The sequence below is a fragment of the Rhinatrema bivittatum genome, chromosome 2, assembly GCF_901001135.1.
Source record: "Rhinatrema bivittatum chromosome 2, aRhiBiv1.1, whole genome shotgun sequence".
NCBI classification, from domain to species: domain Eukaryota; kingdom Metazoa; phylum Chordata; class Amphibia; order Gymnophiona; family Rhinatrematidae; genus Rhinatrema; species Rhinatrema bivittatum.
Genome location: NC_042616.1, coordinates 194,937,611 through 194,964,445, shown reverse-complemented (window position 1 = coordinate 194,964,445; position 26,835 = coordinate 194,937,611). Strand labels below are relative to the sequence as shown.

The following is a 26,835-nucleotide window of genomic DNA, read 5'->3' as shown; positions in this document are numbered from 1 at the left end:
AGTGTCCTGTTCGCACCTTATTTGGATATTTAGCTCTCTTTTCTAAATGATGCTTAAGTGGCTTGTGCATTAGCTGAAATGGTTTGGATATGGGTTTCTGAAACATGAAAAATATTCCCATTACCCATACATTTGTGTCTTGATTGCACTTGGGAATCTATATTCTCAGAATTTAGGAACTAAATTACTAGTAAGATTATCTGATCCTTCTGAAAATTACTCTCTAGCAATTATGTTTAAATTTGGTGATCTCTTATGTGCAGTATAAATTGCGTATGTCTGTTTTTTTTTTCTCTTTCTCTCTCTGTAGCTTTTAAATTCATCAATGAAGCCACCAATTTACAGCAATTTGCTTCATCAAAGATTTTTCAGAGATTGATTTCATCTCATAAATAGAAAATTATTATGAATTGAAGTTGTCCTATTTCTCGAAGTCTTTGAATTACTGGAGTCCTGTATCACATTCATCTGATATTTAACAGGGAGCTTTCTGACCATTATGACTAACCAAGAAAAGTGGGTCAACCTTAGCCCTGCAGAATTTTCACAGCTACAGAAGTATGCAGAGTGTGAGTACATGTTTTACGTTTTCATTTGCATGTATGACTGACTTAACATGAATTGCTTACCTGTAAAGTTTCTTGATATCCTATGATATTTTAAATAATTTATTGTATGTTAGATATTTTTGGGAAAAAAAAGTGTTTTATTCATTATTGTATAAGGTCATTCATGTCACATTTCTTTTAATTTTCTCAGATAATATACAAATGTACATTTTGTTTTCTGTACTAGTATTTTTAAGATTTGTGATCTACTATGTAGGACACATTGGGGATTTCAGTGTATTCATTATACTATTACTACTTATTTTTATAGCTTTAATAAAAATTGCATACCATAACTCAATAGGAATATAGAACACCCAGGACTGTTCGTGAACTTTTCAAATTTGTTTCTCCATGGACAAGCAGGAACAGACAGTGCTGATACAGATAAAAGATCTCTTGGAGCTCAGACTGGTCTTTTGAGCATGTGTGGGAGTTCCCATGCTGCTACTGCCATGTGAACCACCTCAAATGTTTTTATCCACCTCAGCATTCGGATGAAGTTTTTGTACATGCTTGCTTGCTCTCTGGGCTGACACTATGATTTTTTTTTTTGTGAAATGTTGCTGTTTTCTTTGTTTTATTGTTTGTGTTTACATTTTTCTCATTTTGAGCCAAAAAAATAGTGATTTTCTCTATTTGTTATGCTTTCATTATGTTTGGTAAGAGTCCAAAGGCTGGGAAGAAGTCCTTCAAATTATATGCAATGTGCTGGCACAAGATGGATAGCTTAAACCTACATGACATGGCTAAACTATCTAGGCTCCTCTCATGATTCCTCTAATTGTGGTCTGTGTAGTAGAATGTCACTGCAAGCCAGGGCCTAAATGAGCATGAAATTGAATTGGGATTGTCTTCCCCTTCAGAGTAAGAGGAATCTACCTCTGAGACTAGTACTTAGAGGTTAGAATCTTGAGAGAGAAAAGGTACATCTTTCTCTTTCCATGGTGCAGGCAGAAAAAGAAGGAATGCTTCTTTGGTGCCAACATAATAAAAACACACAAAAAAAACCACTGTGCTGAGTCACTTGCACAGAAGCCACTGGCATCATTTAACAAGAAGCATCGCGTGGAAGAATCCGTGTAGAGACCATTGGTGTTGGTTAGTCTGAAGTTAGGGCTGTCTGTGCCAAAATCAAAATGATTGCCTATGGTACCAAAGCAGATCAGCACAGATGATTCATCTAGAATAGGGAGTGTCTCCACTTCTTCTTCACAAGGGGCTTCTCTCAAAGCTTTGGTACCAGTATCTGATATCTCCTGAGTTAAGGCTCAACTGGCACTACATTTACCACTTCTACCAGAATTTCATGCCTTCGTAGAAAGGTTGTGGATGGGTTTTGTGAAAAATTGTCACACATCCACTCAGCTTCAAAAGAATATTTTATTTATTTAAATTCTTTTACTATACCGATACTCAAGACTAGGTCTTATCATACTGGTTTACAATAGAACAGGGGAAACCAATTAACAACTGAGTAGAAGGTAAAGTTACATTAAACAGGGAGCGAAAACATGGGAGAAGGAAGACAGGAAATATTTTAAATGATAACAACTGGAGAGTGTTAAAATAATCAACGAAAAACCATAGAGTAGCGAGACATAAACAGAGATTTATCCTAGGTGATTATTAACATAATATGTCCTGTGGGAGGAGGAGACATGGGGCGGTTTGCAGGGGGGGGGTGGTGGTGTCAGGGCAGGGACTGGAAACGGGGGGGGGGGGAGGGATTAGGGAAGAAGTCGAAGGGTGAGAGTCAATGTTGGATGATAGAGGTTCTTTCAACGGTAAGCTTGTGTGAACAGCCAGGTTTTCAGTTTCTTTCTGAAGGAGAGATGGCATTGTTCCTGGCGTATATCTGGGGGAAGCGAGTTCCAATGGAGTGGACCTGCTGTCGAAAGTGCTCGCTTGTGAATAGAGTTGTGGACCGAGGATTGTTTTGGGGGGGCCTTGAGCGAACCTTTGTAGGCGGTTCTGATCGGCCTTGCGGAAGTATTTAGTTCGAGAGGGATGGCGAGTTGGAGTGTGGATTGCTGGTAGACAGATTTGTGGATGATGGTGAGAGCCTTGAAGAGAATTCTATATTGGATGGGTAGCCAGTGTAGGATTTTTAGGATTGGTGTGATGTGGTCCTTATGACCTGTGTTTGTAAGGATCCTGGCTGCTGCGTTTTGCAGCATATGTAGAGGTTTAGTAGAAGAGGCGGGGAGACCGAGTAGTAGAGCGTTACAATAGTCGATCTTTGAAAACAGTATGGCTTGAAGCACTGAACGGAAATCCTGGAAGTGTAAGAGCAGTCTTAGCTGCTTCAGGACCTGTAGCTTGAAGAAGCATTCTTTGGTTGTAGCATTAATGAACTTTTTGAAATTCATTCTAGAGTCAAGGGTGGCCCCCAAGGTCTCTAACCTGGCTTGCTAGTGGAATAATTGCATTGTTGGCGAAGGGGTTGTTATCACTAGGGGAGATAACTAGTAGTTCTGTTTTGGATGTATTAAGGACCAGGTTGAGACTCGAGAGAAGAAGGATGATGGCGTGTAAACAGTTGTTCCAAAAATTTAGAGTAGAGGAGATGGAGTCCGAGATGGGGATTATGATTTGCACATCGTCCGCGTATATAAAATGGGTGAGGTTGAGGCTATTGAGTAGCTGGCATAAAGGGAGTAGATATAGAACAGGGTAGGGGAAAGTGAAGAACCCTGTGGTTCTCCTTGTTTTGAAGGAATGGGGTGGGATTCTTTGTCATTTATTTTAACTTTGTAGTGCCTGTTGTTCAGAAAGGATTTGAACCAGAGCAGTGCAGAGCCAGAGATGCCTATTTCCATTAGACGGTTGATGAGGATAGAATGGTTTACCGTGTCGAACGCCGCAGAAATATCGAGTAGGGCTAGAAGGTATGATTGTCCCTTGTCAAGGCCCTTTTCCTCAGGCTGTTCTGGAAAGACACTTTTCCTCAGGCTGTTCTGGAAAGGTTTGCCACAGAGCTACAAACTTTGGGGGGTCATTTTCAAAAAGGATCGCAAGCATTTGCATCCTCCCATCCATGCAATTTCACCAGATTGGAGTTTGAATCTGGTACTTCGGGTGTTTTGTGGAGCCCCCTTTGAGCCTCTCTGTACAGCTTCGCTTAAAGACCTCACTTTGATGACAGTATTTATGGTGGCCATTTGTTCGGCTCGTCTGATTTCGGAGTTACAAGCATTGTCATGTCACGATCCTTTTCTGAGTATTTACGATGATTGAGTGTCCTTGCGCATGGTTCCTTCTTTCGTTCCTAAGGTTGTCTCGGCCTTTCACGTCAACCAGATGGTGGAGCTTCTGGGATTTCCGTGGGGAACGCGGCTTTCCCCTCAGGAAAAGGAACTGCATCTTTTGGATGATTTTCAGCATTTCCGATCATTTGTTCCTTCTCTTTGGTGGTCCAAAAAAAGGAGACAAAGCGTCAAAGGCAACTATCTCCCATTGAATTAAAGAAGCTATCTGCTCATCCTACATAGCCTGAGGGCATCAAGTACCTTTGGGTCTCAGAGCTCATTCCACTCGGGCCCAGGCTACTTCCTGGGCTGAGTGTCAGCTTTTCTCGCCTCAGAAAATCTGTAGGGCAGCGGTGTGGTCTTCCCTGCACACTTAGTTAATGCTCCAGGGGAGGAGTCCTTCGGTGCGAGCATTCTACTTGCGGGTCTTTCGGGTTCCTGCCCAGTTTAGGGTGGCTTGGGTACATCCCACTTCTCTGGACTTATCTGGGTATGTTCAGGAAATGAAAATTGGTTCTTACCTGCTAATTTTCATTCCTATAATACCACAGATCGGTCCAGAGGCCCACCCCTTGATTCAGATTCCGAAAGACTGAATGGATATGCAGTTACGATTGCTGTATTGCTCTTAAAGCTCCTTTTTGCAGAGATTCTCGATGGAGCAGTTTCATGCATGTTTATTCGGTTTCAGTTATTTTAGGCGAAGGGGTTGTAGTTTTGTTTGGTTCAACCCACTTCGGCCTTTCTTCATTTATTTAGGGCTTGGGTACAGTCCAGTTCTGAGGCACGGCAGGTGGCACTATCATATATATGGCAGTGCCCAAAGTTTTGCTCTCTGACTCCACCTGCTGGTAGGGATACACAACCCATTTCTCACTTCTCTGGACTGATCTGTGTTATTACAGGAATGAAAATTAGCAGGTAAGAACCAATTTTCATTTATCACTTCTGTAGGGCATACTTCTAGAAGGATGTGGACTGTTTAGAAGTTGTCTAGGTCTAGGAAACTAAAATGGTGCGATGTCTGTACTAAAAGCCCTTTAAGATTAGGCTTAAAGATCTAAATATGTATACCCTAGAGGAGATGAGACAGGTAAGATATAGATATTCAAATATCTGAAAGATATTAGTAATGCACAGAAGATAGACCTTTTGCAATGGAAGGGAATTCTTTAGAATAAGGGATCATTATCTGAGGCTTTGAAGGGGTAGATTCAGGTGCAGTGTTAGGAAATATTTTTTCATGGTAAGGATGGTAGATGCTTGGAAAGCCATCCTCTGATAGCTGGTAAGGGGGTAAGAAGGTAACTGACTTTAAAAAGGATTGGGATTAAGGACAGATGATCCTTAGTTGCAAAAAGTGAAGAGAATAGAAATATAACCTAACAGCATATGTTTAAACTTCTACAGTGAGTGTTTGGGCTGCCAGGATAAATTAAAAACTGGGCAATATGAAATTTTAGAAGTCCTGGTGGAAATACAGGGAACCATATGGCCAGGTTTGCCCTGTCAGCCTCCTGATCATCTAAAACAGGGTGTCTTGTTTTGATCATCAGGTTAGTAACGGCTATATAATGAGGTCTGGATCCGTTTGCAAGATATCCAAAAGCATGAAAATGCTCATCAGTACATAGTCCAACAAGTTCAAGGCAATGTCTTATTTTAACTTGCGTTCTAGCAGCATATACTGGATCCATCAGCAATATGTGCTGACTGTATCCATCTCACATTGTGTTATTGTTTGTAAGGATTTGGGTGGACCCCTGGACTCTGTGGCTGCTGACCATGCCCACGGGGGGAAGTCCCGTGAGGGGCCACAAGTCAGGCTCAGCTTTAGGACACACACATAGTTAGATCTTTTATTAAACAGTATTGAGGAGCCACCAGAGGTGGCAGTAGTGAGCAGGAATGTAGCCCGGCTGGGCTTGTAGTCCCTCAGGCTCTGGAACAGTGATCCCACAATGGCTGTGCTGTAGTGGAGAGAAACTGAGATCGTGAGTACAAGCAGGGTTCAGGAATAGAGCCTCTTTGGTATAGTACTCACACAGCGGTCTCTCGGTATGGAGCACAGGAGCTAAAGTAAAGGCAGGCCCTCGAGGAAAGAGTACCTGGTTCCAGGGAACAGCTCTGAAAGACTTAGATGGTAACTCACTGATGGTATTGGCAGAGGTGTTTTCCAAGCAGAAGAGAAGTCCAGGTAGCGAGTCCAGGAACATGGGCCCTCGAGGAGCGAATACAGATTCCAGACAGCGACCTGAAAGAGGAAGAGAGAGAGGCTCCCGAGGAGCGGGTACCCCAAATAGAGAAGTCCAATAGTGGAGGCAGAGTAGCTAGGTATGGAGAGCGAATCCCATCCGTGAGGAAACCTGTTGGTAACTCGATGGCTAGCAATCGCGTAGGCTATTTGTATCTGGGATTCATGACGTCATCACAGGGGGACGCCTCTGAGGTTCGCGCCAAAGAAGGTACTTGAAGCAGGGCCACACGGTGCGTGCGCCTTAAGGCAACTGGACAGCATGGCGGAAGGTAGCGCCCAAGCCGGACCGGGAATGCCGGAGAGGGTGGCAGGCAGATGCCGTGGCAGTCAAACATCAGTCAACCGCAGGAGTCGCCGCCAGAGAGGTAAGGAGTGAGGAGTGGAGACATCGGGCAGCGACAGTCGTAACACATTGAAACATGGAAGACAATGTATGGCTTCATTAAGGAGTCATCAGGAAGACCCACCAGTAGAACTTCTCATTTTAGATCCTGAAGGGCCAACTGAAGGAATATGGGTGGGCTGCAGCTGTGGGTGGTAGGTAGGATGGTAGTCACAGAAAGCATCATATCTTAGTCAAACCAATGAGTGTGATTATGTGGTCCTTGCCTTTTTTACTGTTTTGTGTGCTGCCACAGGAATGCTAACTTACCAGCCCTTAAAGGTGGCCTAGGCATAGCTGAGCGATATACTCTACTTTTAGTAGAGTTGAAGCTGTTGGAGAAAAACGGCAAGTAGAGGGGTATGCCAGCTATTTCTTTACTATGTGCACTAGTTGGTACATGGCATAGTGCTGTCTATCACTATTAACATGGTTCCTTGTTCAAAGCAGTGAGAGCAGGAATTGTGATAACAGGGCATCCTGGCTTTAAATTCACCATCACACAAGAAGGGCGGAGTAAACAGTGAAAAGTAATGTGTGGCAAACAATATACTGATTAATATCTCTTAATATAGAAATTTTAATTTTACATACAATCAGCTATGTGTGGTACATGTTTCTAAATACACAGTCACAAGTAATATAAAAACACAAGGACCCAGACACGGCCATGTTTTGCATCAGGGACTGCGTCAGGGGGACCAAAACTTCTGTGAATCTATGAAGCAATAAGTAAACAAAATATTAGTCAGGTCAGCGAACACAGTAAAAAGAGATTAACAATTCCACAAGGGAAGGGCCCAGGAGAAATTACATGTAAGGTTGAAGCAGCAAAGCAGAGTGGGGGTGGGGAAACCAAAATAGAAGATCATAAAAGGCTAGGGCATCTCAAAGCAGAACACCTTGGGTTGATTGTATGCATTCTAGACAAATCAAAAAAAGAATAAAGCCACAGGCTGAACAATGTGGTTCGTGCAGTTAGTATAGCTGTGTTTAAAAAAGGTTTGGATAAGTTCTTGGAGGAGAAGTCCATTACCTGCTATTAAGTTCACTTAGAGAATAGCCACTGCCATTAGCAATGGTTACATGGAATAGACTTAGTTTTTGGGTACTTGCCAGGTTCTTATGGCCTGGATTGGCCACTGTTGGAAACAGGATGCTGGGCTTGATGGACCCTTGGTCTGACCCAGTATGGCATTTTCTTATGTTCTTATGTTCTAATGGTTTAAACCAATAAGGGCAAATAATGACCTTAAAAACGTACTGGAGGAGTCAACTGAAACACTTGACGGGAGAGTCTAGATGATATTAAATGCTGAGAAGGGAGATAAATTAAACCTTAGTGAGAACCAGATCACAAATGGTATTCAATGCTGAATACATTCAAAAGAAGGTGTCAAAAGGAATACCTGAGCTTCAATGTGTGTTGCAAGAGGCGTTTGTAAGGAGTAAAGATACAGCAGATAGAGATCCTATGCCGCAGGTCAGTAGAGCCACCCATGGTTCTGTACAGAAAAGTAAAGAGGGATTTCTGAGCCATTCAAAGAAAGAAAATAGAAAATATTAAACAGAGAGGGGGCTAGTCATCAGGAGTGAGACACAAGATTAAATCAACTGTTATGCATCGGTTTAAAGATGAAAAAGTGAAAATTAAAAACCTACTGTATATAATATGCACAATGAAGCTTGCAGTGCATAAAGCTCAAATACCAAAAATGCAACCCATTGAAAGAATCTTCTGTACCGTGAAAAAAGGAAAAGATGAGCGGCAAACCATGGCTAACAGAAATTGTGCAAAGATAACGTCATACCAAGTCACCAGCTCAAGAAACCAAAGGAACTAATAATTAGGGATGTGCATTGTTTTTATGCTAAATTAAAATATCATACAATATTTTATAATTCGTCATGTATCAGGGGTCCCCGAAAATGATAATACCACACGAAAGTTTGTGGGGTTTTTCTATCGTCTTGGGGGGCGAAGGGCACACAGAAAAAAAACCCAAAACAAACCCACCTCAACCCTTCAGATCTAATTATTTACAATCCCCCACTCTCCTGACCCCCCCCCCAAAAAAAAAAAAAAAAACTTGCCTAAAGTCCCTGGGGGTCTCGGAGCGATCTCCCGCTCTTCGGCTGGCAGTAAACAAAATGGTGCTGGTGGCCCTTTGCCCTTACCATGTGACAGGGGCTATCGGTGCCATTGGCCGGCCCCTGTCACATGGTAGGAGCAATGGATAGCCTGTTAGTGTGCGCTAAACCTAAAACGATTCTATACGAAAAAAAAATGCTGATCCGTGGGAATACGAACTTTTCCCACAGGTACACAAAACCGAAAGCGGAAACTATCGGGCACCCGATGCACATCTCTACTAATAATTACCTTGAAAGCACTAAACAGCTGCTTAGTTGGAAAAGTGAATTTTAACTTGAGCACAGGCACAGTCTTAACAAACTTCACCCCTGAACTGGTTACAGGAAAGAATAAGCCAAGAATAAAGTCAACAAAATGATCAAAAAGACACAAACTATAGAAAAGTGACCAGTTAAAAGAACCTTATTGAAAAACCTCTGTCCCGGGAGTTCTGAATGGCGATGTAGCAATCAGAAGTGTACTGTCTGCGTCTGAAGTAAGCAGGGAAACGTGTGCCAAAAGGTAGACACATGACTGAGCCAGACCAATCAAAAATCATGTACAAAGGAGAGTGACAAGGGATAGGTCATTGTGAAAAAGGGGGGAAGGGGACCGTGGAAAGAAAGGGATGGAAGGGGGAAGGGGGAAAGGAGAAAAAAAAGGGGGGGGGAGAAGGGAAAGGGGGGAAGGAGAGGAAAAATGTGATCAGAAACAGACAAAATAGCCGGAAAGAGTGTGTGACTAGAAAAAAGACAACCATTCAACCTCACAATTAAGGCCCAAAGGGGTTAAGTTTAATTCAAAGATCCAACGTTGTTCTGTGTGCGTGAGTGCAAGTGACACATTACCACCTCGTGTGGATACAGGAGGTTGTTCAAGGGCAAAGAATTTTAAATCTGCAATGTCTTGATTATATGATTACCAGTGCTCAACCAGAGGAGCCTTGGAATGACCCAACTTAGGGCATGAATGATGTTCAATAATCCTTGCTCTTAGTTGAGTGGTTTTACCCACGTAGATCAGAGGGCACAGGCACAAGATATCATAAATCACACTGCTTGATGCACAAGTGGGGCAGTGTTGGAGAGTGTATTGCTTAAAGAAAACAGGGTGTGTGAAGCATTGAATTCTCATGGAGTGTGTACACACAGAGCAGTGGCCGCACAGGGAGTGGGAGTCACTGTCATTAGAGGGTAGTAATTTGAGCTCAGAGGAGACAAGAGTGTCTCCTAGGTTTCGTCCCCATGTGAAAGAGAAATGTGGAGGCTCTTGAAAAATGGTGTGTAGGTGGAGAATATCCCAGCAGGCTTTAATGATTGAAATTATGTTGTGGCTACGTGGAGAAAAAGGAAGAATGTTATTTGAAAAGAAAGCTCATTATGGTGTTGTTTGAAAAGGAAATCCCGATTAATATAGAGGGCCCGTTCAAAGGCTCGCTTAATGATGTGTACAGAGTAACCTCGTTCATGGAAGCGTGAGGACATAGTTTTTGCTTGTATAATAAAGTCCTGTCTGGTGAAACAGATTCTACGGAGGCAAAGAAACTGGCCTACCGGGATGTTGTCCCATAGCGGACGTGGGTGATGGCTAGTATATTGGAGAAGGGTGTTATGATCGGTAGGTTTACAGTATGGAATAGTAACTAAGGAGGAGTCCTGAACCTTGACCACAATATCAAGGAAGGGGATCTGTTTTAGATGGAGATAGAAATCAAATTTAAGATGTGGATTGCGAGTATTCAATCAGTCGTAAAAAAGATAGAACTGAATCTCAGTGTTGGTCCATATAAGAAAAATATCATCTATGTTCCTGAGCCACAGATGGAACTTTTTTAGCCATGGTTTGCCTTTCATCTTTTGCTTTTTTCACGTTACAGAAGATTCTTTCAATGGGCTGTATTTTTTGTATTTGAGCTTTGTGCACTGCAAGCTTCGTTGTGCATATTATATACAGTAGGTTTTTAATTTTCACTTTTTACATGTCTTTAAACTGATGCACCACAGTCTATTTACCACAATTTAATCTTATGTCTCACTCCGAATGACTAGCCCCCTCTCTGTTTAATATTTTCTGTTTTCTTTTGTTGAATGGCTCAGAAATCCCTCTTTTCTTTTCTGTACAGAACCGCGGGTGACTCCGATGACCCGCGGCATAGGATCTCTATCTGCTGCACGTTTACTCCTTACAAATGCTTCTTGCAACACACATTGAAGCTCAGGTATTCCTTTGTCACCTTCTTTTGAATTTATTCAGCATTGAATGCCATTTGTGATCTGGTTCTCACTAATGTTTAATTTATCTCCCTTCTCAGCATTTAATATCATCTTGAGTTTAACATCAAGTGTTTCAGTTGACTCCTCCAGTAAGTTCTTAAGGTCATGTTTTATCCTTATTGGTTTAAACCATTGTTCAGCCTGTGGCTTTATTCTTTTTCTTCTTTTTTTGATTTGTCTAGATTACATACAATCAACACAAGGTGTTCTGCATTGAGATGCCCCAGGCTTAAGGTTTTTATGACCTTCTCTTTTGGTTCCCCCACCCCTGCCCTGCTTTGCTGTTTCAACCTTACATGTAATTTCTCCTGGGCCCTTTCCTTGTGGAATTGTTAATCTCTTTTTACTGTGTTTGCCAACCTACTCAATATTTTGTTTACCTTTTGCTTCATAGATTCATAGAAGCTTTGGTCCTCCTGATCCAGCCCCTGATGTGAAACATGGCCGTGTCAGGGCCCTTGTGGTTTTTATATTACTTGTGACTCTGTATTTAGAAACATATACCACGTAGGTGATTGTATGTAAAATTAAAATTTCTATATTGTTTGCCACACATTACTTTTCGTTGTATTTAAAGTCACTATGCCAGATGTGTGGCTATTTTAGAGAAGGTGTCAGAATGCTTGCAGGACTTGAATTAATGATTTATTTATTTATTTACATTTATATTTAGGGATGGTTCTTGCCCATCCCCAATAAGACAACGAGACTCAGTGGTGGATAACAAAGGCTGCAGCTGTATTGAACTACACAAAATGATATCTCTAGTACCCAAGCCGTGAAGCACTGTGTGGTATCACTGCACCGCCCGCAATCCATCATCTGCCACAGTCAAGCAAGGCAGTGTAACCAGCCTCCCTGCCATGTCAAGCAAGGGGGCCCCACCTCTGGGCACAGTCGCACCCCATAGACCTATTCAATACCATCCAACACCGGACATAATCCAGAATTTGTCCCAGGCAGCAAGTTCACCATCACATTGCCTCGCCACTACTGCTCGGGTACCTCGCCACCAGCATGATGCAGTTGGTGACTTTCCCCATGCCCCCACATCAACTAGCTGTGGCCATGTGCACCCTGACACCCAATCATGCTTCCAAAGCTTTCTGCAGTGAGTTGTTAAATAGGTTCTGCCCAGTGTTGGAAAATGAACCAAATCACCTTGATACAGCCCCTCGCATTGAATATCAGTCCACTTGTGTTGAATCTGATGCCCCTCTAAACCCTGCAGGCATGCGCCCTCCTGCCTGTTTAACTTCCTGCGCCCCCTGTTCCATAGTTTCGAGTCACCCCATTTTTTTCTCGGTATATCACCTGATCATACTAAGTGACTGTGCTTAAATAACACGGCTATCACCTCAAAGTCCTTCCTGATTGCTTTCAACAGCTGCCTGGTGAGTACTTTGCGTAGATCATTCCCATCCAAATGAATAACTATGACCTGCGGCTGAGCACATGCCTCTGCAAGCTGGCTCAAGAGGCAATAGTTATTCCCACAGCATACCATGATTACCGATCAATTCAACACGGACCCCATACAGGGCCAGCTCGAGACTAATCCCATATGGTCTCACATGCCCTTCTGGCTGCCCAGTGAACGAAGGAGTATCCAATGATCTAGACGGTCCTTTGCCCATTGGGCATGCCCTGCAACATAAATAACGATATTGTTAGTTATCCTCTGCCCCCTTCTAACGTACAGGTTAACCTTGCTCAAATATTGATTTTATTTATGAAATTGTAACCGAACTTTATTGGTACCTGTTAGAATGTACGATAACCTACATTACATACCTTTATACCGACCTTCTCAATACAAGTATCAAATCAGGTCGGTTTCCATAAAACAAAACTGTCGCGGTTAAGGCGTTACAATAAACAGAGTTTCTGAACATAAGAACATAAATAAATATTACGTAGACAACAATAACTCATCAAAATAATGTGAATAAATATAGGGAATAGCTAAAAAAGGGGGTAGTGTAACTTGGGATATACAGTTAACAGAGAACTGTGTTGATGGGCAGAAACATGAGTAATGCATGAGCTAAAAGAACTAATGCATCAACAAAAGAGTATTTTCAAAACAAGTGGGCTGTCCAGATCAGGCGTGATTGGGCCTTGAGGGGATATGGGCGGTCGAGGAGCTTATAGTGGACTATTTTGCTCTTTGACCGGTGTCTGAGTGTTCCTGCGATTCTGGATAGACTTGCCGGAAGAGCCACGTTTTTAGGTTTTTCTTAAAAGTTAGGAATGAGTTCCGAACTCCCTTGGCTTCAAACCCAAATGAGCCAAGGCCCTTTTGAGCACTGCCATGAACTGATACCTCGTGAGTGGTGCCCCGTTGGCATGCACCAGCAAATGATTTCCACTGTTCATAAAAATGCCACTGTAGGGGTTGTTGATTTTCAAGTTTATTTTGAGATATTTTCACCCCTGTATGGGGTCCGTGTTGAATGTTTTCCCCTTGCTCTTCTGAAAGCGATATGTAGTTTACAGGTGGAAAGGCATCACCTCAATTATTTTAGCAACTAGTATGCAGGCTATTTTACAGGATGCTTGGTGTATATAGCACAGAATCTGACTTTTCCACAATTTGAGGTTGTTTTTTTCCAGACAGTAGTAACAGTTCATGAATGCTTGTGCTTTATGTATATGTTTAAAATGTCATAGTATGTCTTTCATGTTTTCTTATTTAATGTAATACTTTTTTTTTTCTTACTCTCTAGATCTAGTCATTATTTTGCAATGTTCTACACTGTTTCTAAGCATATGCATCATTATACAACTTTTTTTTTCAGTTTTACCTATAAAATGAAAAATATAATGAACATGTCCGTACAAAATTTCAACCAACTCCTCACTTGAAAGAACAAAAAGATGGTCTCATTGTAGAAGACATGTAGCATCTTTTATTTTGGCACATTTTTCAATTGAGCATTGCCTGGTGCATTCCGATAGTTAATAAAGCAATGTTATTTTATTTACATGGTTAACAACGTGATATTCGAATTCATAGTGAAACTTACTTAACTAGTTTAATGAAAAATCAGTACAGGAATCCAAGAAGTAGTGATTTTAAGGAATTGAGTTCAGTATTTATGGACTCAGGTAGTTAAAACGTTTGATAACATTTATGAATGGAAGTGAGGGAATTTGTTTAAATTTGAAATATTTCAAATTTAATCTAAAAACAAGAATTTTGTTGAAGCAGTTTGCATGCATTGATTATCTTGTATTTTCTATTGCAGATTCAACAAAGAAACTTAAAGATGTCCTTGAAGAATTCCATGGTAATGGTGTGCTAGCAAAATATAATCCTGAAGAGGTATATCTTCTCTTTTTTTGAATAAATAGATTTATACAGTATATTACCTTTTGTACATTTCTATTTAAAGGTATGGCATACTATTTTGTAGATTCACAAACAATATACCCGTATTGACATCTTAAATATATTACATATTTTATTCCATATATTTATTAAAAAACATACATAAAACACACCCTAAGTTTGCATACACTCACTCATCCATTCATTCAACTAAACATCATGTTATACCCAATCTTTTAAAAATTAACGTCAAACACATAAATGTTACACAAATATTGCAATAAACCCTAATTACAATGTAAACATTTCCCTTGGGCGGCCATCCTTAAATACAGTGGCGGCCATCTTTATGAAGGCGGCGGCCATCTTTAAAGATGGCGCCGGCCAGCCAGTGCTCCTACCATGTGACAGGGGCCGGCCAATGGCACGGATACCCTGTCATATGGTAAGGGCAAAGGGCCATCGGCGCCATCTTTATGAGTGGCAGCCGACGGCCTGAGAACGGGAGATCATTCCCGGGACCACCACTAGACCACCAGGTATGTTTTGGGGGGATCGGGAGGGTGGGGGAAGCTAAGGGGTCTTTTTTAAAGGGTCGGGTGGGTTTTTTTTTTATTGGGCCATCGGCACCATTTTTGAGTGGCAGCCAAAATGGCGCCGATGGACCGAGAGCAGGAGATCAGTCCCCGCGCCCCCACTGGACCACCAGGTACTCGTAAAAAGTTTTGGGGGGGTTCGGGAGGGTGGGGGAAGGTAAGGGATTCGTTTTATAGGGTCGGGGTGGGTTTAGGGGTTTTTTTGGTGTGCCGGTTTTCCCTGCCCTCCCCCCTCCCCCGATTTACGATTTTTCACAATAAATCGGGGGAATTTCTATTGTATTGCGACTCTTAACGATTTTTGACGATTTAAAATATATCTGACGATTGTTTTAAATCATCAAAAAACGATTCACATCCCTAATTAATAGACTTTTGCATTGAAATCAATATATTCCTAATTTCTTCCATGGAAGGTGCTAAAGTAGGAGTAGAGCAAGTCACCAGGAAATTTCTATTCTCATTTCCTACCTCCATTGTGCCTTCTCCTTGATGTTCCAAGCGTTGTGTTGCTTTTTCTCCTTGGTTCCTGAAACCCGGTACCACTGGGTTCTCCGAAGAGACAGACAAACCCTCTGCTCTTCTCTGGAATCCAGGAGTAAATAGGTTTTCCGACATAAGTTGTCTTTCAGAAAGTAGTTCTTCCTCTCTACTAGATGGAGGATCTGGCGTTGTTGGAGCCCCCGGGCTCAAAGTTGTTTCGAGGGTCAGGGGGCTTGGTAATTGCTCCTTACCATCCCCAGCAACTCCGCCTCCAGGGTTCCTCAATGGCATCTTGGCAAAAGCAGCTTCTATATTCTGCTGCCAAATATCCGCTTTAGAAACAGGTAAACCCTCTCTTAGACGGGCTTTTCTTTTAGTGTGTGACATTATATCCAGAGGAAAAAACAAAAGAAAATCCCTTTAGAGAAACCAGGAAATTTTCATTAATTTTGTGTTTAATGCGTGCTAACTACAGTCATGGATGCCATTTTGAGGCTATATTTTCAATGAAAATTGAACATGAGATCAGAATGCAATTTCTGTCAGCAGCAGCTGCGTGAGTTGACACCAGCCTGCATGCATACCTGTAAGCAGTGAAGCATTACCTGCCTTCCTTCAGCTTTTTCTTTTTAATTCGGTAAGTTTTGTCACCCCCCCCCCCAAAAAAAAAAACCAAACAAACCAAACACCAGTTTTTCTCTCTCTCCCTCACCAGTCACTCCCCCCCTCAAATCAGTCTGTCACCTGGTACCCTCTAATCCACTCTCATCAGTCATCCCCCACACCAGTTTATTTCTTTCTCAACAGTCACTCCTCCCACACACCAATCTGTCTCACTAGTCCTCCCCAGTAAGTCACCCCCATTCCTCTTTCTAACCAGTGCATTTAATCCACCTCAAACTACTCTCTCACCAGTCACCCCACACACCAGTCTCTGTCTTACCAGTCATCCCCACTCCATTTTCTCTCTCACTAGTCGCTCCCCATTCGTCTTTCTATCACCATTAACCCCCACCCCCAACCAGTCTCTCACTAGTCACCCATCACACAGTTTCTCACTCACCGGTAACTCCCCCTTACCAGTCTAGTTCTTTCACCAGTCATCCCCCACACTAGTTTCTCACACTCCCACCAGTCACCCTCCCAAAGATAGTGTGATACTCTCTCCAATAGTCAAATCAATGACAGCAAATCATACACCAAAAGCATTTGATTTTCAGTACTGGATGTCTGCCTGCTTGCCTGCCAGTACCACAACTGTATTACTGCTACACTTTCTCACAGGACAAGCAGGATGGTAGTCCTCACATATGGGTGACATCACAGGATGGAGCCCAATCACGGAACACTTCTGTCAAAGTTTCCAGAACTTTGACTGGCCCCTACTGGGCATACCCAGCATGGCACTAACCCTGCAGCCAGCAGGGGTCCCCCTTCAGTCTTCTTTTTTTCTGCACAACAGTAGCCACGCGGTTAAGGAGCTCTGCAGAGATTCCTGACAGGAATTTTCCTCACGGAATTACTAAAATTTAATTTACCCCACAGAGGTCCCTCCTTCAACTTTTTTCAAGCTGCGGTACTCCGGTAGGCTTTTTACCCATTTTCCGTTGATTACCGTCGAGTTTGGCCCTCGCGGCCTACTGGCCGTCGACTGTACCGCGGCTCAATTTTTTCATGGCCATGGCATCTGGTCCTGCTGGTGCCCAGACTGTAATTGCACCATGTCCATCACAGACCCTCACAAAGTATGTGTAATCTGTCTCGGAAGTGAGCACAATGTCCTAACCTGTACCAAATGTGCCCTTATGACACCAAAAGGTCGCAAAGCTAGAATGGAGAAGATGGAGCTTCTCTTCCGTGCTCAAACCCCGACTCCGTCCATTGCATCAACGTAGTCAGAACCGGCACCGTCAACTTCGCGCCAGCATCGACCTCCGGCCGGTGACCGTCCGGCATCGACGACTTCTCGGCTTTTGTCACCCTCAAGACCGAGGGGATCGTAGAGATAAACATCACCACCGGCATCAAAAGTCTCAGACCATCAAGGGAGCGAAGAAATCCTGTCCAGAAAAGGCACCAACCTTTTTGGCGACTGGGTCACCTAGACAACCCTCACCCGACAGGGTATCAGGAGCCACGACTCCGCCTTTAACGGTGGTCCCTCCGGCTATGCCTCTGCCTCCTTCTTCTGTTCCGGAGCCGGGGCTGCTTGCTCCAGGTCTCCGAGAAGAACTGGACCAGATGGTTCAGGAGGCCATTGACAAGGCGATGCATCGACTCCAGGTTCTTCCGGCACAGACACTGGGTACCGATTGTGGAACCGACCACTGACCCGATTCCAGCAGCGTTGGCACTGCTGCTCTCGAGGATGGAAGTGCTTATGGCTGCTTTTCCACCGATGGACTCCAGGTCACCAATGGCTCCAGTGCCCTCCCCGCTTGCATTGTCATCAGGAAGAGAAACACCGTTCCATATCCCTCCTTTGGGAGTTCTGCCGATGCCTCAGCCATCGATGCCAATACGTCCGGTGCCACCGATCCACCCATCGGTGCCGTGTCCATCGGCACCATCGAGCCATCCATCAATGCCCTCGATGCCTTCATCGGTGCCTCCAGTTATTCCTTTGAGTCCTTCGGAGCCTCGACCAGGACCTTCAGGGATCCTACCACCCCGTCCTCCTCTAGTCCTTAGAGGAGCAGGTACTGATCCCTACGACACCTGGACTTATGATTTTTCACCAGACACCGATGATTTGCCTTCACCACCTTCACCTACTGAAAGTAGAAAGCATTCTCCTCCAGAGGACCTTTCCTTCATAAATTTTGTGAAGGAGATGTCTGAATTTGTACCCTTCCAATTGCAGAGTGAACAAGATGACAGGCATCAAATGATGGAGCTGTTACAATTCCTGGATGCTCCCAAGGAAATAACCTCCATCCCTATCCACCAGGTTCTTCTAAATCTCCTCAAAAAGACCTGGAAACATCCTGGCTCTGTGGCTCCAGTCCACAGAAAAGCTGACACCACCTATCTCATTCAGTCAGCTCCAGGTTTTTGCAAACCTCAATTGGATCACCAATCTGTGGTTGTCGAATCTGCCCAGAAAAGTGCAAGGAGAGCAAAATCTCACACTTCCTTTCCCCATGCAAGGAACAGAAATTTCTAGATGCCATTGGTCGCCGTGTCTTCCAGGGATCAATGCTCATCTCCAGAATTGCCTCTTATCAGCTCTATATGACCCAATATAATAGGGTCTTATTTAAGCAGATACAAGACTTAACAGACTCCCTGCCTCAGCAATTTCAAGAGCAACGCCAAACCCTTGTCAACAAGGGTTTTGAGGAAGGCAAGCATGAGATACGATCATCTTATGATATCTTTGACACTTTAACCAGGGTATCTGCAGCTGCTATCTCGGCAAGACGATGGGCATGGCTCAAGTCTTCCGACCTTCGCCCTGAAATTCAGGACAGATTGTCTGACCTCCCCTGTGTAGGAGACAATCTGTTTGGCGAGCAGATTCAACGGATGGTGGCGGAACTAAAGGACCATCACGAGACCCTGAGGCAACTCTCTCTCATGCCTTCCGAATACTCTTCAAAACAGCCTTTTAGGAAAGACTCTAAGAAGTCTTTCTTCCACCCGAAAAAGTCCTACCCGCCACCAACTAGATCCCGTTCTAAGAGACCATTTCAGAAAGCCCAGTCTCATCAGACATGGAAACAAAAACCGCAAACAGCCCATCAACCAGGCCCTGCTTCCGGTTTTTGACTCTTACATAGAGAGCAGCAGCCAGCTTCCATTGCCCCACATACCAGTGGGAGGTCGATTGAGTGCCACCTGTTGTTGAAATGGCACAATCATCTCAGACCAGTGGGTCCTAGTGATAATTGCTCAAGGTTATTGTCTGAACTTTCCTTCCATTCCACCGGACTCCCCACCTCTACTGACGTGGAGAACATCCGACCACTCACTGGTCCTGGAGCAGGAGGTCTCCCTCCTTCTCCAGTCCAGAGCAATAGAACCAGTGCCATATTCACAAGGCCTAGGGTTCTATTCCCGGTACTTTCTAATCCCCAAAAAATCGGGAGGCGCTTGTCCAATTCTGGATCTACATGCCCTCAGCAAGTACCTTCAGTGAGAAAAGTTCAAAATGGTAACCTTGGGCTCTCTTCTTCGTCTTCTACAAAGAGGAGACTGGCTCTGCTATCTAGATCTCCAGGACGCATGCACTCATACTGCGATAATTCCATCTCATCGCAAATACCTGAGGTTTTTAGTAGGCCCCAAGCACTATCAGTACCGAGTGCTTCTATTCGGCCTTGTGTCTGCACCACAAGTCTTCACAAAATGCCTCGTTGTAGTTGCAGCCTTCCTCAGAACTCAAGGTGTTCATGTCTACCCCTATCTAGATGATTGGTTAATCAGGGCTCCCACTCAGCAAGCTGCTCTGTCGTCCCTACATCTTACTTTACACACTCTAATTTCACTTGGATTTCTCATCAACTACGACAAATCCTACTTAGTCCCATCTCAAACGTTATCGTTCATTGGGGCAGACTTGGACACCTTGCAGGCAAAGGCTTTCCTGCCTAGATAGCGAGTTCTCACTCTCGTGTCTGTTGCACACCAGCTGTAGTCTCAACACTCCACGACTGCACACCACTTTCTTATCCTCCTGGGACGCATGGTGTCCTCAGTTCAGGGCCCCCCAATGGCCCACGTGGCCATGAAAATCATGCAGTGGACTCTAAGGTCACAATGACTCAATCCATTCAGCCCCTGTTGACCATTGTCCACGTAACCGACTCACTCCATCAGTCTCTCGCCTGGTGGAAAAATCAGATCAATCTCCTCCAGGGCTTGCCCTTCCAGGCTCCAGACCCTGAAATAACTCTCACCACCGATGCTTCCAACCTCAGCTGGGGATCCCACGTAGCCGATCTGCAGACACAAGGATCTTGGTCTCCAGAGGAAGACAAACACCAAATAAATTTCCTGGAGCTGCAAGCAATCAGATATGCTCTCAGGGTATTTCAGAATCGCCTCTCCAGTCAAGTCATCCCAATCCAGATGGATAACCAGGTGGCCATGTGGTACATCAACAAACAGGGAGTCAGAGAGCTGCACAGATAAGGGCGGATGCCCTCTCCCACTTGATGTACCTCAGGGCCACCTACTTGCTGGGAGTGGACAATGTGTTGGCAGACAAGCTGAATAAGTGGTCTCTCAACCCCTCAGTAGCGAATTGGATCTTCCACCAATGGGGTTATCCTAAAATAGACCTCTTTGTGTCACCTCAAAATCGCAAAGTAGACAACTTCTGCTTTCTCACTCGCAGCCAACACTATCAGCCAAGAGACGCGTTCTCCCTATCATGGGCAACCGGTCTCCTATATGCATTCCCTCCACTTCCACTTCTCTCGAAGACTCTCGTGAAGTTACGTCACGACAAGGCAATGAAGTATGGTTTCCAATACTTCAGGATCTCTCCATTCGCAGGCACATTCCCTTGGGAAAGGACCCGCTTCTAATCACTCAAAATGACGGGTACCTATGCCACCCCAGTCTTCAAGCCTTGTCCCTGATGGCATGGATGTTGAAAGGTTAATCCTTCAGCCACTTAACCTTTCTGAACCAGTTTCCCATGTCCTGTTTGCTTCATGGAAGCATTCCACGAGAAAATCGTATTCTTACAAATGGAACAGGTTCACGTCATGGTGCTCTTCTTGATCCCTTGACCCCTTTACCTGTCCAATCACGAAGTTTCTGGACTATCTCTGGCACTTGTCAGTCAGGTCTAAAAAGTCCTCCATCAGAATGCATGTCAGTGTGTTTGCCGCCTTCCATAAAGGTGTTGGGGATGTTCCTATTTCAGGACAACCTCTTGTAACACGTTTTTTGAAGGGCTTACTTCACCTCAAGCCTACCTGTGTCCTCCGTCCCCTTCTTGGGACCTCAACCTAGTTTTGGGTCGGCTCAAGAAACCACCATTCGAGCCTCTTCAATCCTGTGACCTTCAATATCTCACATGGAAAGTGATTTTCCTTTTGGCAATCACTTCTGCTCACAGAGTTAGTGAATTACAGGCTCTAGTTACTTACCTGCCTTATACTAAACTTGTGCAGGACCGGGCAGTACTCTGCACTCACCCTAAATTCTTATCTAAGGTAGTTTCGGAGTTTCATCTCAATCAATCCATTATACTGCCTATCTTTTTTCCCAGGCCCCATTCCAATCCAGGAGAGCAGGCTTTGCATACCCTTGACTGCAAACGGGCTCTAGCATTCTACCTAGACTGTACAGCTGCCCACAGGAAAAGCACTCAATTGTTTGTCTCTTTCCATTCCACCAAATTGGGGCAGCCTGTGGGTAAGCAGACTCTCTCCTCCTGGTTGGTGGACTGCATATCCTTTTGCTATCAGCAAGCGGGCATTCCACTTCACCATGTTATAGCACACTCTGTGAGGGCCATGGCGACTTCAGTAGTACACCTACGCTCGGTGCCGCTTCCTGACATCTACAGGGCTGCCACCTGGAGTTCTCTCCATACTTTTACAGCCCATTATTGCTTAGACAAAGCCGGAAGACAAGCTTCCATCTTCGGCCAGTCTGTCTTGCGCAACCTATTTACAACGTGACGTACCAACACCCTTCCGCCTGCCCATTAGGGTTCAGGATGCCCTCGGCCAAATTTCATCCCAGGCCTAGTGCCTTGCACGCCTGCATACATTTGGTGCATGCTCGGACATCCTCAGCTCGGTACTCACCCATATGTGAGGACTACCATCCTGCTTGTCCTGTAAGAAAGCAAATGTTGCTTACCTGTAACAGATGTTCTCACAGGACAGCAGGATGTTAGTCCTCACGAAACCCACCTGCTGCCCCGCGGTGTTAGGTTCATAATGTTTTCTTATTTTATTTTCGGCACTACCTGTAGCTTTTTAACAAGAAAAAAGCTGATACCCTCTGCTTAAATTTCCCAGGCTGGTTGAAGTCCTAGGAGAGCACTGGAAGAGAATTCCTGTCACAGGGCCTTTAAGATGAGTCATGCAGCGCACACATGCCCCGAGGGAAGCCCGGGCTAGGAGCAGCATGGCAGCATCCTTGTTGCTTTGGTGTCAGGAGCATGAGATCAAGAAGGGGCTGGTGGTATCCTGTGGTGAGTGCAGCCGGTTGCAGGGCCATCCTGGGGCAGACCAAACATTATAAGCAGGTATATTTACTGCTGAGACCCTCTGCGATGTCTTCACTTCTAAGCATTTTCTGTTGCCAATTGAGATCTTCCTCTTCCTGGTTTGAGCTGCCATGTAGTCATTGTGGCAGAGCTTAGCTTGTCATTGTTGGTATCTAGTTCATGGTTGGCTACCCTTTTGGTTGTTAGGTAGCTCTAGGCAGTTCTTATTGCCACACTTTCTAGAAATGTGATTCCCTCGTCTGAAGCCAGGGGACACCTGGCTATGTCAGGATGTCTTGTCAAGCTCTGATTGGCCCAGTCATTGCTAGACCTTATATGATGGTTATGATCTTTTCAGCAATAGCACTTTCCAGATATTGTGCTAAATTCTGTTCTACAACAGTTCTTTCCAGGAGTCATTGCCATGGTTCTGTCCACAGCTTATACTGTGTAATTTGATATGACATTCTGACACAGCTAAACTTAGATCTGCCTAATGTTCATGTTCATCCCCCACCTCCTTTGTTTTGCTGTTGTGCACATGTTCCTCTTTCCATACCATCTGTAGTAGAGGCAGGAAATGTCTGTGGTTGCATAGATCGTGGAAAAAAAATGTAACTTGACTTTCTATTCAATTTTCTTCTATATCTATATAAAATAAGTAAAAGTGATAGCAAAATATTCATGAAATTGCAAGCAATTGGAATAAACCCAGAAAGCCTCCACAAGAAGTAGGGGTAAACTGATATGGAGCATGTATGTACTTGAAAAAAATAACACCAGTGCTAAAAGAATTATTTGAATATCATAAATAAGGAGCCACTTCTTGTGTGTGGGGGTTTGGGAGTAGGAAATAGAAGATCAGAATTAGATAGCAAGACAAAACTCTTGATTTGTGAAAGTAAACCAAGTGAGAACAGAATATTTTTAACTATTTAGTATATATGTGTATGTTTATTTACAAGTGAGCAAATCCTGCCTTGCCTTTGTTGGAAATAGTTGGGCTTCTTTCCTACTGTGTGTGGTCTCAAACATCTGTTTTGATAATTGTGACTTTCGGACAGTAGTGTACAGGCTTCTATTCTCCCCATCATGGATCTATTTTTTTTTTTTGGGTTTACCAGCAGTCACCTTAAAACTACTGCAGCTGCTGCTTAATGCCGCCGCCCGACTCATCGCTGGCACAAGCAGGCGCGACCATATCACGCCTACTCTCATTGATCTACACTGGCTACCCATCGCCGAGCATATAAAGTATAAGGTTGCTCTTATTACTTCTAAGTTCATTTCTTCTGCTATTTCTCCCTGGGGCAATGCTCTGCTGCTTCTTTACTGCCCTACTTGAAGGCTGCGCTCTTCCCAAAGGAGCCTTTTAGACATAACTTCTCCACTACAAGCTAGACTGTGTAATACCAGGGACTGCATTCTCTGTTGCAGCGCCCATCCTCTGGACCTCATTTCCTATATCTTTGAGGCTGACGGACAGTGTGAAGTCCTTCAAGATTTCCTTTAAAACATGGCTTTTCAGGCAGGCATTTTATTAGCCCATAAGTTTTTTGAATTTTGTTGTTTACTCTATCTGTGATATGTTTTTGTTCTGTATTTGTACATGATTTTATGTGTGTTTTTTGGCTCCTTATGCCTAGTTTATAGGTGATACATACATTTTAAATAAAGATGATGGGGGTTTGGGTTATTGGGTTAATGTGTAACACTGAAACTTATTTAAATTGTTCTATTAATTGCAGTTGCACTATTGTCATTGCTGTGTTTTGAGAGTTAATAAACAATTTCTTTAAAAGTATAGAGCTCCAAAACAGGGGTCATATTTTTTTCCAGCTTTTTCCTGAGATTTTTTTTTCTGACTCTTCCAGTGGAATTAAAAAGAGTGGAAAAATGATGGTCTCCATGATTTTCCACGGGAGGAAAAAAATGTAAAAGATACATTCTTCTTCCTAGAGGAAATAATGGGAGCAGAGTAAATCTTGGAGGCAGAGGTCTTGAGGAAATATATAAAAATTGTATGCTGGTGGGTGACAAGCCTGAGGGGGCAGTGCCAGAAACAGTCTGATAATGGAAAATATAGATGGGCTGTGCTTTTGTGCTTTTGAATATCATTTTCAGAAATATATCAAAATGGCACAAATAGCAGTTGAATATCTCCATTTATGACAACATATTTGAGAGAATATGCTTATGCCAACTATTTGTTTAGTGGAGCCGCAAACACTTGAAAGATGAATTGACCATTGCAGGCTTTTTTCTTTGATTCAAATATTTTTTGAGACATATAGGGGGTCATTTACCAGACAGATTGCATGCGATAAGGGACGTTTCGCATGCGAAAAGTCCCTTATTGCGTGCGATACCAAGATGGGGGCGGAGTCGGCCCTGGAAGAGGAGGAGTCGGGGCATCACTGGGGCCGACTCCGCGAAGACGCCGCGGACGACGAAAAGGTAAGGGCCTTTTCGCGTCCTACTTTGTGCCCAATAGCTACACCTTCTATGGTGGTGCTATTGGGTGCGAAACTAACAGCGTTTCGCACCTTCTATGGCGGCAGTGCGATCGCTGCCGGCTAGCGCAGGATCGCCCCCCTGTTTTGGCTCCCCGCCCCTCATTACCTAAAGTATTGCAGGCCTGCGATACTTTAGAAAATGAGGCCCATAGTGTACTTAGTTCTTCATGACAGTTGCATGTTTATTTCCCAACAAGGCTTGTCCCATTTTTATTGATGAAATATCTGGCATAAAAATAGATATATTTTCTAATCTGGACTAACACTAAAATGGTTATTTCTGATTATTTATTAATATGTTAATCCATTTCCCCATGCAAACTATGATTTCAATGAAAATGTGTTTATATGTTGCTGATTTTATATTTTAATGTTTTTTTCTTTTCTTTTATACTTTCCAGAAACAAGACATTCTTAAACAAGTAAGCAAACTCATTTTTTTTTTTTACCTTTGTTTTTATTTATCTCAAATTAAGGTATTTATAGTTTGTAAATGTAAACTGGTTTAAGGCACTGTTATACAATAGAATTATTTCATCTTGGCCTGGAAAAATTTGAGTCATACTGAAGCAGCCAAGTATCTTCACTCATTTATCTCTTTTAGCAACACAAATGTGACTACTTATCATTCTCCATTGGAAGTTACCAGCCAGTTCCAACATGTATGGCTTATAGTGTAAGCAATTTTGAAGAAACAGTATTTTATTTGTATTTGATTTAAAGTTGATTACCTTCCTGCTAGTTACAAATAAACATCAAGGTGGGGCATAGTTAAAATTAAACAATTGACAAATACAGAAATTTATATATGAAAACAAACAAACATAAAAACTGCATATCAGTTAAACAGTTTAGGTCCTATAGAGAACTGATTCACTTGAAAACGCCTGATTAAAATGTCAAGCTTTCACCTTTTTATGAAAAAGTAAATATAAATGTATTTATTTAAAAGTTTTTATATACCGTCATTAAGTTATTTACCATCATAACGGTTTACAATAGGGCACATATATCAAAGAAAAAATAGATCATAATTTACATAGATTGTGCCATTATTATTCGGTAACAAACCAACATTAAAAATAATCTGCTTTATGATGAGGAATTTACATTAAAGAAATTCACATGGGGGATTGTATGTTTTATTGCAATTCAACCTAATGGTTTGACTACAATTATCAGAGGGATAAACTAATTTCCTGGTAGTATCTGTAAACATCTGTATCTGTATCTGTAACCATTTTTTTTTTTTGGGGGGGGGGCAGGCACCTCCTTAATTGCACATAACAATTTATTTCTTCAGGGGCTGCTCCGGCTAACCATTCCATCCCATGCTGACTCTTAATCCCTGGTGATGATTCTTTTTGTGGGGGTTTGCTCTCGCATGTTGCTCAGATGATGAAAAAAGGTCACCAGTGGGTGTGTAGTCATTTTGTGCTTCCCATGAGGTGAGAGGTTGTCATAATTCAGACAGGGCCAGATCTGGGTGTTAAATAAAAATTTACTGATTGATAATAAGAACATAAGAAATTGCCATACTGGGTCAGACCAAGGGTCCATCAAGCCCAGCATCCTGTTTCCAACAGTGGCCAATCCAGGTTACAAGAACCTGGCAAGTACCAAAACACTAAGTAGATCCCATGCTACTGATGCCAATAATAGCAGTAGCTATTCTCTAAGACAACTTGATTAATAGCAGTTAATGTACTTCTTCTCCAAGAATTTATCCAAACCTTTTTTAAACCCAGCTACACTAACTGCACTAATCACATTCTCTGACAACAAATTCCAGAGCTTAATTATGCGTTCAGTGAAAGAAGTTTC

At 43.1% G+C, this 26,835-nt stretch overlaps 1 protein-coding gene across 1 annotated transcript in view; it reads left to right on the top strand.

The window, feature by feature from the left end:
* Positions 1–318: 318 nt before the first annotated feature.
* Positions 319–26,835, top strand: part of LOC115084307 (diacylglycerol kinase beta-like) — a 450,875-nt gene continuing 424,358 nt past the window's right edge. The window contains exons 1-3 of the mRNA XM_029589001.1: positions 319–569; positions 14,157–14,233; positions 25,413–25,433. Coding sequence (XP_029444861.1) covers positions 500–569; positions 14,157–14,233; positions 25,413–25,433 — 168 coding nt within the window. The 5' untranslated portion in view covers positions 319–499. The remainder of the gene's footprint in view (positions 570–14,156; positions 14,234–25,412; positions 25,434–26,835) is intronic.